Source organism: Trachymyrmex cornetzi, unplaced genomic scaffold (assembly GCF_001594075.2).
Source record: "Trachymyrmex cornetzi isolate Tcor2-1 unplaced genomic scaffold, Tcor1.1 scaffold18, whole genome shotgun sequence".
Classification (NCBI taxonomy): Eukaryota; Metazoa; Arthropoda; class Insecta; order Hymenoptera; family Formicidae; genus Trachymyrmex; species Trachymyrmex cornetzi.
The window spans coordinates 282,364-296,105 of NW_017296418.1; the positions used below are offsets into that span (position 1 = coordinate 282,364).

Consider the following 13,742-nt stretch of genomic DNA (forward strand, 5'->3'; position numbering starts at 1 on the left):
CTGATTCAGATTTAGAGAGCAACATGAAATAACTTTTGCAATTTTTTAAATATAATTTAACTTTGCAATGAAGTGGTTATCACAATAGTTTCTATTTTGACGTTCATTTTTGAACATGTGAAATATAAATAGAAATCTGATATGTTACTATCCTCTCTTCCTTGAAATTATATATCTTATGGATTGTAACACGACGCTATCGCTCTAAAAAGCAAGAATAAATCATTCATAATGCAAAGAGCAAGGAGATTTCGCATTGATACTGCCTTTTTCTTCCCCAGTGAGTATGCGCGTAGAAGTTTTCACATTTCCCGTCTTTTCACCTCGATGTTTGAGTTTGAACCGTTCTTAAGACTTTCGCGATGCTCCAGTAAATTCGATGATGACGTTTCTCCGGTTTTCCCTGGTTTCCCACGAATCTTTTTCCTTGTTTTTCACTCATTCCGCAGGCCGCCTTTCAGGGTGTCGGGTATAATTTACGATCTCGTTAAAAACGTAGAAATCATTTATTTCCGTGGTACGACGTAATGCAGAAAAACGATCGGTGAAGCGAACGGAACCAATAGTGAAACGGAATCATTTTGCAGCTTCCATTTTTAACATGGAACAACGTTGCTATTTGTTACGTGATGAAAACATCGTGTTTTTAAATAGCAGTTAAATAAGCATTGTTAAAAATATTATATTGGACAAATAGTTCAAATAGGAATATTTACAATCTCAATATTTTAATAAAAGTATATAATCAAAAGAACATTACTTGAACCTTAATTTTATAATCTCAATACGAGAATTTCAACAATTTGGATTTTTTTTTACTTAAATTTAATTAATTTTTTGAAATTTTTACTTTTAATATTTTTAACTTTTAAAACGTTTCTAAGTCTCTAAAATTTTGGGATTTTTATTTCATAATAAAAATCATAGATGACTTTTTAACTTTTTTATTACTTATATAAAAGAGGTAAAATTTAATAATTACTTTTTTACATGTTATTTTATTTACAATGTGATTTGCGATAAATACTCAGAAAGCAAAGTTAAAAAATCATTAGCGACAACAAAATACGATGCACTTTTGCGTCTCCACGGACGCGTACAAATGCACAATGTCCGTCATCCGTGAGCGGCTAAGTAGAGCTTACGTCTAGTTGTAATAAATAGTCTACTCCATCCCCTTTGTCACTCCGTTCGCTCCATATTCGTCAAACGAGGATCAGCATACTGGTTGCAAGAGGGACCCTCTCTCGCGTATGTTTCCTCCGGTGGGTTTGCGGCCCACTTTCCTGGCTACGTTTATTGTGTTGCCCCAAATACATTGTGCACGCAACCGAGGAATGTCTGCTGACGCTTGGTGGCTCACGATTATCATGATGCAAGGAAAAAGGTGCTATTAGAGGACATTCTTCTTTTAAACCGAATTCGCATGGCTCCTTTCCACGCCATCGTTCATTTAGGTTTCCAAAGTAATATCTATATTATTAAGAAATTAATTTTAGTTACGTTACATGTGTATAAAATATTTAGATATGCAATTTTCTTGCATGTAAAATTTTATTGAAAATGTGTAAAAGTTCCCAGTTGACATTGATATAATTTTGTACTTAACAATGTAACTGTTATATAATATGTGATATATTATATTATATCGTTGAGAAATAATAACATAGATGTTATGTTACTTTTAGTTGATGTCGATTGGGTTAATAGTATATTATTATTTTATATATTGCTTAATCTTTTATTATTAAGTTATTTGCAACGTTGTATATCATATATATTTATGTATATATATATATACATTTATATACGTTATTATACAGGGAAAAATTAATGGAGGAAATGCAAGAATTCATAGAATATTAATCATTGAACTCATAACGAAAAATGACAATAACAAAACGCACACAAAATATACATTATATTTTAAAAGCGACGGGTCATAAATTATCATGTTAGCTCAATTTCAGGGAAAGAAAATAGTTGCCTGTACAATGAATTACCGGTTCAGTTCACATTTGGACACTGTTATAAATGTTTAAGACGACCATTAGCACGAGTCAGCGAGTCCAGAAGCGGCTAATGAAGATGGAAAATTAATTAAGTCGGAAAATTAATTTCTTCCTCGTGATAGAGCGAGATATTGCGGTTTCCCGATTCAAATCAAAGCTGCGAATTTTGATTTACTTTGGCTTAATTAAATTTCCACCTGAATTAGCGACTCGCCAAAGTAGGCTAATCCACGGACGTAATGAGCCTCACAGGAGATATGAAACTGAAAATTTATAAAGCCAAGTCTCTATATATTTAATAATTGAAATGGAAACGGGCAATAGGATGCGCAGATAACGTTACGCCAAGTATAATTTTTGCAATAATAAAATTTCTTTATTACAAATTTGTCAATAAGGGGTCTTGATTAGTTTGTTATTATATGATTCTATATATTTAAGATATGTGCTTATCCTCTATCGAATTCAATTTTAATTTATATATCTTCGTTAATGGTTCTATAAAGAAATTGGTGATCGATAAACGATAGATAAATAATCAGAAACATATAATACATAAACGAGCGTTTAATAACTTATACATACACTTAAAGCGATTGAATCGATTTAACTAATAGTTTGTCATTTATAAATTGATTACGTAAATAATTATCTTACTAATTATACATAAATAAATTGATTATTTATTGCTATAAATTTATTATTTCGTAGGAAAACATTACGCGCGTAAAGTTCCTCATTTAGAGTTACATATCAACTATGTTTTAATTGGATTTTACTTTACTATTAAATTTTGTCATAAATACATGCAGTTGTGATTAAGTGATGGTAGAAACGCATTAACGTATCTTTACACTTTTATGCAAAGTACGCTTTACTGTGCGGAACACCGTTACTCGTAGACAGTTCCTTAATTTCATCGCGATGAGCTCAAGATCTATTTGTTCACTGAGAAGCATCGGAGATAAGGCTTGGAGGATTATGAAGGAGATTGCTCGACTGCGGTCCAAGGAAGCGCCCTCGACAAGAGAGCTACCTAATTACGATGAGGAAAGGCGGAAGCGCCAAACGGCCGGCCCTATACGGCTTTAATGTGTCATATTTTCGGAGCTAAATTAATTAAAGAGATTATTTTTCAAAGCTTTATTTTTCAAAGTCTTAGTTCTATCTTTGTTATGGTTTTATTTTATATCCTGTTTCACTGTTGAATAACATGTTGTGTTCTAAAAATATAGGTTTTAAGATAATTGTACTTAAACAATAATGCACTTTATTACTATAGAAAAAAATTAACAGTTTATATATAATAATCTTATCCAACTTATTTATTAATCTCAGTTGCAATATGTTTACAATATGTTGTTACATAATATTTTATACATTTATTCTTTTACATTAATTTCACATAGTTGCGTATTTAAATATCTCAAATTTTATAAAATGTTATAAGATTTCCTATTTTCATTACATTATTATTAAAACGAAAATTAATGTTAAATTAATATTTCTAATAGTTATTCAAACTTTATGTGGAATATAAAAATGTGTAAATTTTCATGATTGCATTAAACGAATTATTAACTCTGTACTTAACTAACATTTTAAAATTGTAAGTTATATATGAAACTGAAAATTTCTAATTCTTTTTTACATTTTTTTTTTAAGTATGTAAAATTTATTATAAAACTGTGTAAAATTTATTATAAAATTAAAAATGTTCGAATGTTTTAACTTGTGTAATTTTTATTTGCCTAAATTGGAAAAGCTCTAAGATTTACTTTTTTTGCTACTAAAAATCTCCAGGCTGCAACGCGGCGGCCCTGGTGGTAAGCGAAGATGAAGAGTAGTAAGAGGATAGTATCTTCCTCTCAGTTAAATGCCTCCGAGAGAGGTACAGCGAAAGGACGTAACATCCTAACGTTTTAACCCTGCCCGTTCTACCCGGTTTCCCTTTCTGTCGGTTAAAGCGTTAGTAGACTAAAAAGGAAGGATATAACCGAAAGATAACGTCTATCGACACCACTGCTAAGGTCGTAACGAACCGCTCCTCAAGAACGGTGCTTGTCTAAATGCTAAACTTTACGACATGCCCGCATGATCGCTCCGGAAACTTTAGCCGCTCTTTTACCGAGATGTGGAAGCGCGTTACTGACGTTAATGCCGGTTACTTTTATAGGAAGAGCAAGATATAACGACGCTTGCAATTTACTGGTTTGGAAAAAATTATGGGCGGATTAAACAAGCCTTCATTTAATAAATGTAGACTTTAAATAGACAAAAAATTAAGAAAATCATGAAATTTAAAATTATTAGAAAAATTACGAAGTATTACAAAGCTAATATATTTTGAAGATTATGTTAAACTAATAATATTAATATTTTTTTTAATTTGAATGTGTGCTAATTGTGTACAGAAAGTAAACTAAAGTAAGAGTTAAAGTTAATTCTATAATTCGTCATAGAATTTTTATCCTACTATTCTTTCTGTTATAGCTCTCTGCTATTGTCGATGGGGTTTACGCTGAGCATGGTCATACTGCGGGGTCGTTCACACATTTGGCCAGCGATCGACTTCTCGTCGGTGGAGGAGCTGATGCGAGGTCCTTGCAGGGCGCCAAAGGGATCATCAACTTTGTTGGGTGTCTGAGAAAGGTTGGATTAGCAGTATGACTTATTTATATCTTGCAACAGCTTTCTCATCCTCTTACACCGTAAATAAGCTTAACTGGAATCAAAATTGCATAAAGCGTAATAGAAGCCATTGACCATTCTAATGCTAGATTTCTACATAAGATATAAAAATATGAGTTTCAATATTTTACAAGAAAATAATATAAAATACAGTAGAACTCAATAAAGCTATTTTTAAATATCTAACTACAATAGTTTAAAATTAATTTCATAGATAAAGTAGAGACTTTAAATAACATTAAGTGATAAACTAAAGATAAAATTATTGCATTTTAATGAACCAGAATATAAATAATAATTATAAAGTAGAGAAAAATAAATGACTGAAAATAAAACATATTTTATAGAGCAAATCTCTAAGGAATAAATAAATGTAAAAATTATACTTTTCAACAATTAGAGAATAAGGGGCACATAAGTGTCAAATATAATAAATTAATCTACAACATGAAAAGTAGAAAGAATGAATAATATAATTGATTAAAAAATAATAAATATAATAAATATTACATGTTTCGATCTCACGATTGAGCCTTCTTCAGATATTCATGTCGACGATGTAACAATTGGTTGAAAGCAGTCGAATAGATAAAACAAACTTATTAACATAAAGATGACGACCAGTGAGATGCTTTGCTGAGAATCGGAAATCACTCGCAAACGGCTGGACGACCGGTTGATAGAAATTATCCGGTGTTCTGGTAACAAGTCAAGTTGGAAATCAAATAAGAGAAAATAAAATTTTTTTAGCAAATTAGTCTTTCTGGTCAGAACAACTCACCTAGCGCTAATCAAAAAATATAAAATTTCACATGTCGAGAAGATGTTCGTCAATTTCTTAAAATTACTGATCGTCAGTGTGTTATATAAAGTACAAAGTAAAATAATTAGTCGCAATATAAAATTAAAGATGTATATAGAAAATAAATATGTTAACGTCACGACAGACGAACACTGATAAATAATTTATTATATTTGACTCTTATGTGCTCTTTATTCTTTAATTGTTGTTTTATATTAAGAATCCTTTGTTTTTGTAATTTTTTAATTTATACTTTTCAGTCAATTTTCAACTGACATTATTTAACAAATTTTAATCTTAATTATAATAATGAGTGATAGTTTAATTGGAAAATTGCATTAAGCGATGATCCGTGACATTTTTAGGAAGAATTAACTATGACTTTTGCAATAAATTTGTGTCTAAAATTTAACTTGTAAATTTATTTTAACACAGTCCGTATTAAATAATTTCTAAATCTTAACTAATTTCGTGTTTTCGTTTTTCGTTAACATAGAGAAATAACTTAAAATGTGACTAGTTTATTGTATGCCCTCTTATTTATTTTGATATAAGCAAACGGCTATTTTTTCGTGAGATGAGATAATAATAGCGCTGGTGATCGAATCATACCATCGAGCGGAATAATCATTAAATTGCCTTTTTTGTGTTCTTTTTTACTCGAGTATCGGACAATTACTGTGATACCAAAATTACTCTGAACGATTGTCGATGGAAAATCGCGATAGTGTGTCGAACGTTTGACGAGATACCTGTAGTGTCAGTAAAGAGAATGTAATCACAGACTCATCGAGTTCTTTTGAGAGCATACATATTGCTTAAACATTCTACGCTATAATAAATTTGATTAAAAGGTTGGCTGTGTTACATACATAGTATAAAGGAACGTAACATAATGCACTTATAAAATAACGAGATTCTTGTTAACTTTGTACGAGTGAAATCAAAATCAGGAAAATATTTCTCAATTCCTTAAGGATGTATTGTACATATTTTCTAAAAAAAGAAAAAATTATGAAAAAATACAGATTTTTATTATATATTTGAAGGTAATGTAAAAAGTTTATTATTTAGAATATGGACCAAAGATTATTTTAATCAGAAGTAGATATATATATATAGGGGTTTTTACAAAAATAATTAAGATAAAATGAGAAAACTTTTATTTAAACTGTAAACTTGTATCATTAAATATAAATATTGATTTTCTTAAACTATTTCGTATGCAACATTCATTTTTATACGCATAAAATTTCTAATTCTAGTTACTTTTTGCAGAGACTATACATCTGATACATTCTTAAGATTTGATTATATGGTGTAATTCTCTAAAATATATATTTAGGTATTTGCAACGATTTAATATAATTGCAAATTTTTTTTGTTTTTGAGACAGTGTAAATTGATCTTTCCCATGAAAAGTTTTAATCCCATTTTCTTAATTACACTTTGATAGCCAGTAAATATATCAGTATAGTTTTTAAACTCCGAATTGTAAAAAGATTTTTATTATAATCGCTCTCGTTAAAGAATCTAAGTTGACTTTCGTTGAAGTTTTCGAAACTTTTCGGTGGGTAACAGTAAAAGTTGAAGTGATTCCTAATTAAGAGCCCTTAAATAAATGACCATAGTGCTCGTTAAACTTGTTAAGTAGTTGACAAAAATATTTTTAACTAAGACTTTCACGCTTTAAGCGGACATTTTGGAATTATTATTTCGTTGGTAGAACGACGCACATCAAGTTTCTGTAGGAACCAATAAAAATGTCTCCGCCCAATAGGGTGTCGACGTGGTCATCGCAACGCAATGAAATATTCATGCCAGCAACTTACTTGGGGAGTTTCACCCGTGAAGAGTAAAGTCGAACTAACGCGCCGTGGATGGCGACAAAGAACCGCGAATGAAGCGATAAAACTTGTCACAATATAAAACACACTATACTGAGGCGAAAGGTTAATGGCAATTGTAATTTGCTGACTGTTTGCAGCTTAAGCAACGCGATGCGAATCGCTTGGTAAATTATTCCTACGAGTTTTATTTACGAGCGTGCGCGCGCTCGCGATATGTAAATTGTTCGGAATTCCTTGGCGAAGTTTCGACTTCTATACCTAAGGCTCTTAACTCCCCGCTGCAATCATATTGCATTATGACGTTAGAAGCGAAAAATTGTATAAACTTTTCTTTTGCGCTATATGTCAAAATGTATTAGTTTTTATACACTTGCAGATCTTCTTGTAGATATTTATTGATTGAAGATTTTTATCTATTTTTTATCACAAAATGCTTTCTTAAATTCGATTAGCATGCAGATATGTGTATATATATATATATATATATATATATATATATATATACACACGCACATCCAAATTTTTCTGATTAAAATATCTTTTTCAACCAATGTGTATCAAGTGCGCTTGTATGTCTGTTGATGGACAGTAACCTTTATGACCAAAAGCAAGATATCTCATATAAGATAATCTGACATTTCTTTGCTTATCCTTTCTTTTGAGTCTTTCTTCTGAGAACAGCTATTCCTAAGAAAACAAACATGCAGTTACGTTCTATAAGAATTCCAGCTTTTTATATTACCAGCTCAAATAAGGAGATATTTCCGGAAGATCGAGACTTGACGACTGTTTCCGTTTTACATACTAAAATTTAGAATAAAGTATCTAATTCCGAGTGAAATTTTAGAGTGCTGGACATAGCTCAATAATTAACAAGAATTTAAATGAGGAATGTAGGAACGTGGGAACGTGAAGAATATACATTCCGGGCCAAAAGTTCAGAGATACTTTCTAAAAATTAACACTTTTAAGATTATATATTTAAATATCCAAAACAAATGTATTTTTTAAATGATAATTTTATAATCCAATAACGGCTATTTGAAGAATTATTAAAAACACATTGTTATGAATATTTTAAAAGATGTTTAAAAATTTTTGGCCTGGAGTATATATATGTATATATATAACAGAACAATTAAAAAAAAATAATAATCAAAGTTTCAACTTTTTCTCTATTTTGCCATATAACGTACACTAATTGTCATGACCGTATGTTCGCAGGTGGAGTTTGCTGCAGAAAGAATCAGAATGGAACTGATCGAAGCGGCCAAAAGCGGAGCGGCGGGTGTTGCGGCTTGGGGAAAAATGGATTTTTTCTGTCGTGAACCCAGAACAGCAGATCCAATTACGTTTACCACTAGGGACTCGCATCTCGTGAGTATATGTGCTAGTAATTTTGCAATAATATATACGATGTCCTCAAAAAATATTTATATATGCACATTCCTGTTGTAACGTTAGTTATTTATAAAAAGAAGAAGCAAAATTGTGTGTCTGCTAAAAGAACTTTGTCTTCTTTTTTTCTTCTAAATAGTCAGTAAACCTATAAACATATGAGAAATGATTTTCTACTCTTAAAATGTTAGGAATCTTTTAGAGACATTGTTATGAGTTTCTGATATAATTTCAAAATTTTCTTTAAATAGAGCTTTTAATGCTTCTCCTTTTAAGACGAATATGAATCTACATATTTTATACATGATCTATATTAAGATTAAGACATTACAGTATTCTGAACAAAGAATCAAATATGTAACATAGTTTCTATTACATATTTGTGAATCGAAGATATCGCACCGTTCTGGAATAATTGTTTTTACTCAAGAATGGACTCCTCCGCGGCACTTTAATGCACGTGTCTCTTAAATAATGCAAAGGAGAAATACGATCTGATTCCATTATCGAATAGAATCGTGACGATGGAAATATCCGATTAAATCGGGAATGCACTCGAGGAAGTTTTTTGCGCGAGTCAAGCAAGCTGCAAATAGTAACGGCGTAGCTCGCTTTCGAGTTTTCGCGAATATCTTCGAGAGGCGACAGCAGCGAGGTCAAGGAAACTTCGTGAATGTCCTCGTTCTAAATTACTAGGGATTCTCTTGACTTTTTTATGGGAGGGGGGAAAATGCATTTGACTCTTGCACGTGGCGTATGTAGTCGATTATCGATGCGCGGTTTGCCACGTAAGTTTCTAGAAAGAAAAAAACACAGCAGAAGAAATATTAACCGGAAGCAGATATACTTGATACAATACATACAATTACCCGAAAAAGTACATTATTGAGGAATATAAACATAAGAAACAATGTAAAAATATGCCACATAGGTTTTGTATTTGGCATACCAAAACTTCGACATATTTCGTTCTTTTCTACTTGTACGTTATTGCCATACAGCGATATTAACGTATTATAATAACGCAATAACTTTCGAGCACATCCCTCGTCAATGTTTATAGATAGACACAGGCTATAAAACTTGCAATTTTTTCTAAATATATTTAAGATGTACTTAAAAAAATATGAATGTAGATTTAGTACCATGCGGTGTTTACATAATTCTCAGTAATCGTCTTAAATGTCGTAAACAATTTAACACCAACATATGTTGTTAAATCAACATCCTATTGGTTAAGGTATTCCTCGTGTAGTACAACTGCAGGAAAGGGGATGGTTCTGGAAAAAGTTGAAAACGTAGAATAAAATTTTTTTTATATGACCCTTTATTTTTGGATATATCAATAATATTTTCAATAATTTATAAAGTAATAAAACTCATCGCGTGTGAATATCCTGTTTTACCGTGTATTCTCGATTATCCAATACAATAAACGCAAACATGAATAGAAAGTACAGAATAGTGTACAACGAGATTTGTTAAAATATAGAAAAATTTTATTCACGTTATCGATTTATTTTCATATAGAATCATCCCTTTTCCAGTTAAACTGAAATTTCCAGAATACTCTGTATTTAACATTCACATACCGATATTCATAGTTATTTGTTTTTTTAAGGTCGTCTTAAATAATGTTTTAAGACACTAATACGACTTTGTGATTACCTGATGACATCTTAAGATTGTACTCAAGACGATTTTGAGTACAAAAAGAATTGACTATATATGAATACCGGCCATAATATTAAATCCACACTCGTATTTTTAATATAATGTGCCTTGAAGATAAATTCTTTGAATGTTACAAGAACATGCTGATTTTTCTTGTTATAAAAATTTCTTTTTCGTTTGTCATATTTGAAGATAGTCGGACGTGTCCTCAATGTAGAGCACTAACGCGAATGCTTTGCGCACAGCGCGTTCTCTTATGCGCTTTTACAGGCCACGAGACACCGTCGTTACCATTGCAAATCCTTGTTACACCGGCCATCACGGTGTCAAAGGGCGCGAGGACGAGGGTGAATGTACGTGCCCTCTAAAAGCGCATTTCGCCGCCCTCGTGCAGGAACTTGTTTATGAGCATGACCGTTCTTGCATTGCTCGCTCTCCATCGTCGCGATTTATGCAGCCTGGTGCATTAGTGCATCCACTCCAGGATACGCCCCTTTCTCTTTGTAAGTTCAGATGGTACGGATCATCTCACAATCTCGACGTCCATTGTTTCGCGTATTAACTACTATAACGCAATACAGAATATTGTTCGCGATATTGACAATTCAATATAACTGTAGTTGGTCTAGGAAAAATCTTTATCGGATTTTTTTTTAAATAAAACGACATCTTTGTTTTTTGTTTTAAATAGAATTCTTTAAAAGTCATTTATTTTCGGTAGTTAATTACTTGGAAACTCTACAGGTGACTCATCGCTTTTCCTTAGGAAAAATAGATTCCAAATAGGTCACTGAATCTGTAATTAAATTGAGTAATTTTTAAACACTCAGTATAAGCTTCAAGCTGCTATTCTATCGTGCAGCTTTTTATCATGCATAATATGCACACGATAATGAAGCCAGGGCACGTGATTCTCAGCAACTGCTTTGGGTCATCGAGATTTTTAATTTAACAAGAATATTACCCTCACCGGCTACTTAAATATATTATGTACGTATTATGTACGATATTCACGAGCCCTTTTAATATATACCTTACCGTTACTTAAAGTTAATAAATCACTGCTTCTAAGCATAAGAGCCATAATTAAATCATTTAATATTCAATAATGATACGTAATGCAATTGGACTGCAACTTAAAGCAGTCAACGATATCGGATAATATTTAATTAGGTCAAAAAACGTATTAACGTGAAACTAATTTAATAATTAACTATAAATGAGATAAGTTATTCAAATAACAGAACTGTTATATTAAAATATATTCAGCTAGTACGTACGGATAAAATATATTACAGAGTGCCGAATTTACTATAAATATCACAAATTTTGGACTATTTGGACATAGTGATTACACATTATAGCTTTAACGCAAAGATCTCCGTCAATACAATGATGATCAATATTATTTTCGATCAGTAGATAATATGCATTAAATTTACGACGTGCAGATGGTTATTCAATACGAACAACATTTGCGTTCGTGGTCCAATTATAATTAATATCGATATCGGCGTACAAGCACAATTATCCTCTGTCCGTCCTGCGCTTATAATCGTAACGTTGCATTTGCATCGGACTCTCGCCCGTTGTAGCAACAGTAAGAGTATTCGTATAAATACGAATACTGGTATTGTTGGCACATTCACAATTAGATCAGAGGCTCCGATGTCTATCGCGTTCAGATATCGATGTTACATCTCGAGTTACTCTTGAATCAAGGACCAGACGAGGATGGATTTTCGTTATATATATATACTGGTAATATTCACGATGGATATTGTATTTGCAATGCTCTACACTCAGATTCAAATGCTGCATTATTCTGAAAGCGTATCAACAATAAAATCGAATATTTTCAAGAATAAATTATTTGTAAATTCTACTCGTTTTTTCTGTTTTGATTAAATTAAGTTTTTTAAAATCTCACACGTTAATGTTTAACATTTAAACACCATCGTATATATATGTATAAATATATTTAAAAAGTTCTAAAGTGGAAGAGCAAGGATTAGAAAATATTTAATTAAGATTTAATTTAGAAAATGAATTTAATATTTATATTACTTTATTTCTTGAAGTCAATTATCTAAAGTATTTATTTTTTAGACGTATTTTAGGTTTAAGAATTAATACATTACTTGATCGATATCTCATTTGATAAATTCACGATTCTACGTGTCCTTAGTTCAATATACAAATCTTTAATTCTGTGCGTATCTTTTACCAATTATGTTCTTTTAATTTTAGAATTCATAGCCTTTGAAAGATTGCTGAATTAAATTTTACTTACTATATATTTGTGTCGAAACTGTTCGCGACGTCTGAAAATTAGTGTTGAAACATCACAGTGACCACATGGTAGACTATTTTAAGGTAGTAATTAGTAGATGAGACATTTACGAGAAATTCTGGATCGAAGCCGGCTCGTTTACTGGATGGTGCAGTAGTTCGAGCAAACGTCAATGTGGACGTTACAGTGGTTGCGTTTTAATTATCGAAAATTCCTACAGCTTTGCTTGAGTATCCTCTAAAATTATTCCCTGATTCGTTGAATATATATTCATATTGAGATCTCTTCGTGTGTGTTGTGTGAATCCTTTGTCTGTATCTCTAACTTTATTTTCAAAAAATGTTTTACAAACTATTACATTAACTAGGTACTTTTCATAATAACTGTTTTATAATTTAAGTATTTATTTGTTTAAAATCGCATTTTTATTGTCCAATAATTCATACTATTCTTATGTTTCAGTTTTGTAGCATCTTTAAATTTATTTTGAATTAGTTAAGAAGAAGAATATGCATGAATAAAAACAATAAATATTTATTTAATATTTATTAAGTCTTAAAGAATAAATTAATATGCAAACTGCTCAAGATTTTCCATGTAACAAAATTAATAAATAAACAAAATTAATTAATTAATTAATTAAATCTATAAAGAGTAGAGTTTTTAATAATATTTAAAAGCAATTTATATTTTAATCTGCTTTGTTTTTATAATTATTACATTATATCGTTACAACATAATTTCGTACACACACACACACACACATGTATATATAAGAAATCGATATAATGGCGCACTATCCGGATATTAGCTTCATAACTATCGGTGAGAAATAAAGAAAAACTAATAATGCTCACCAATATCGGAACAGTTGAAATTATAGATTTGAAATTATTTGCATATTAATTTTACAGTAAAAGGGTCCGTCGTCATTTATAGCTCGGTTATTTTAACTGAAATTCGTTATTCTCGAAATTACTCCCATTGCACGGTATTTGCATTATTGCATTATCATATTAATA

The 13,742-nt window shown here is 30.9% G+C and overlaps 1 protein-coding gene across 4 annotated transcripts in view; it reads left to right on the top strand.

The window, feature by feature from the left end:
- Nrx-1 (neurexin 1) overlaps positions 1-13,742 on the top strand; it is a 276,011-nt gene that overhangs the window by 182,304 nt on the left and 79,965 nt on the right. For all 4 annotated transcript variants that reach the window (XM_018504691.1, XM_018504692.1, XM_018504693.1 and 1 more), the window contains exons 7-8: positions 4,506-4,664; positions 8,580-8,732. In XM_018504691.1, the coding sequence (XP_018360193.1) occupies positions 4,506-4,664; positions 8,580-8,732 (312 nt within the window). The remainder of the gene's footprint in view (positions 1-4,505; positions 4,665-8,579; positions 8,733-13,742) is intronic.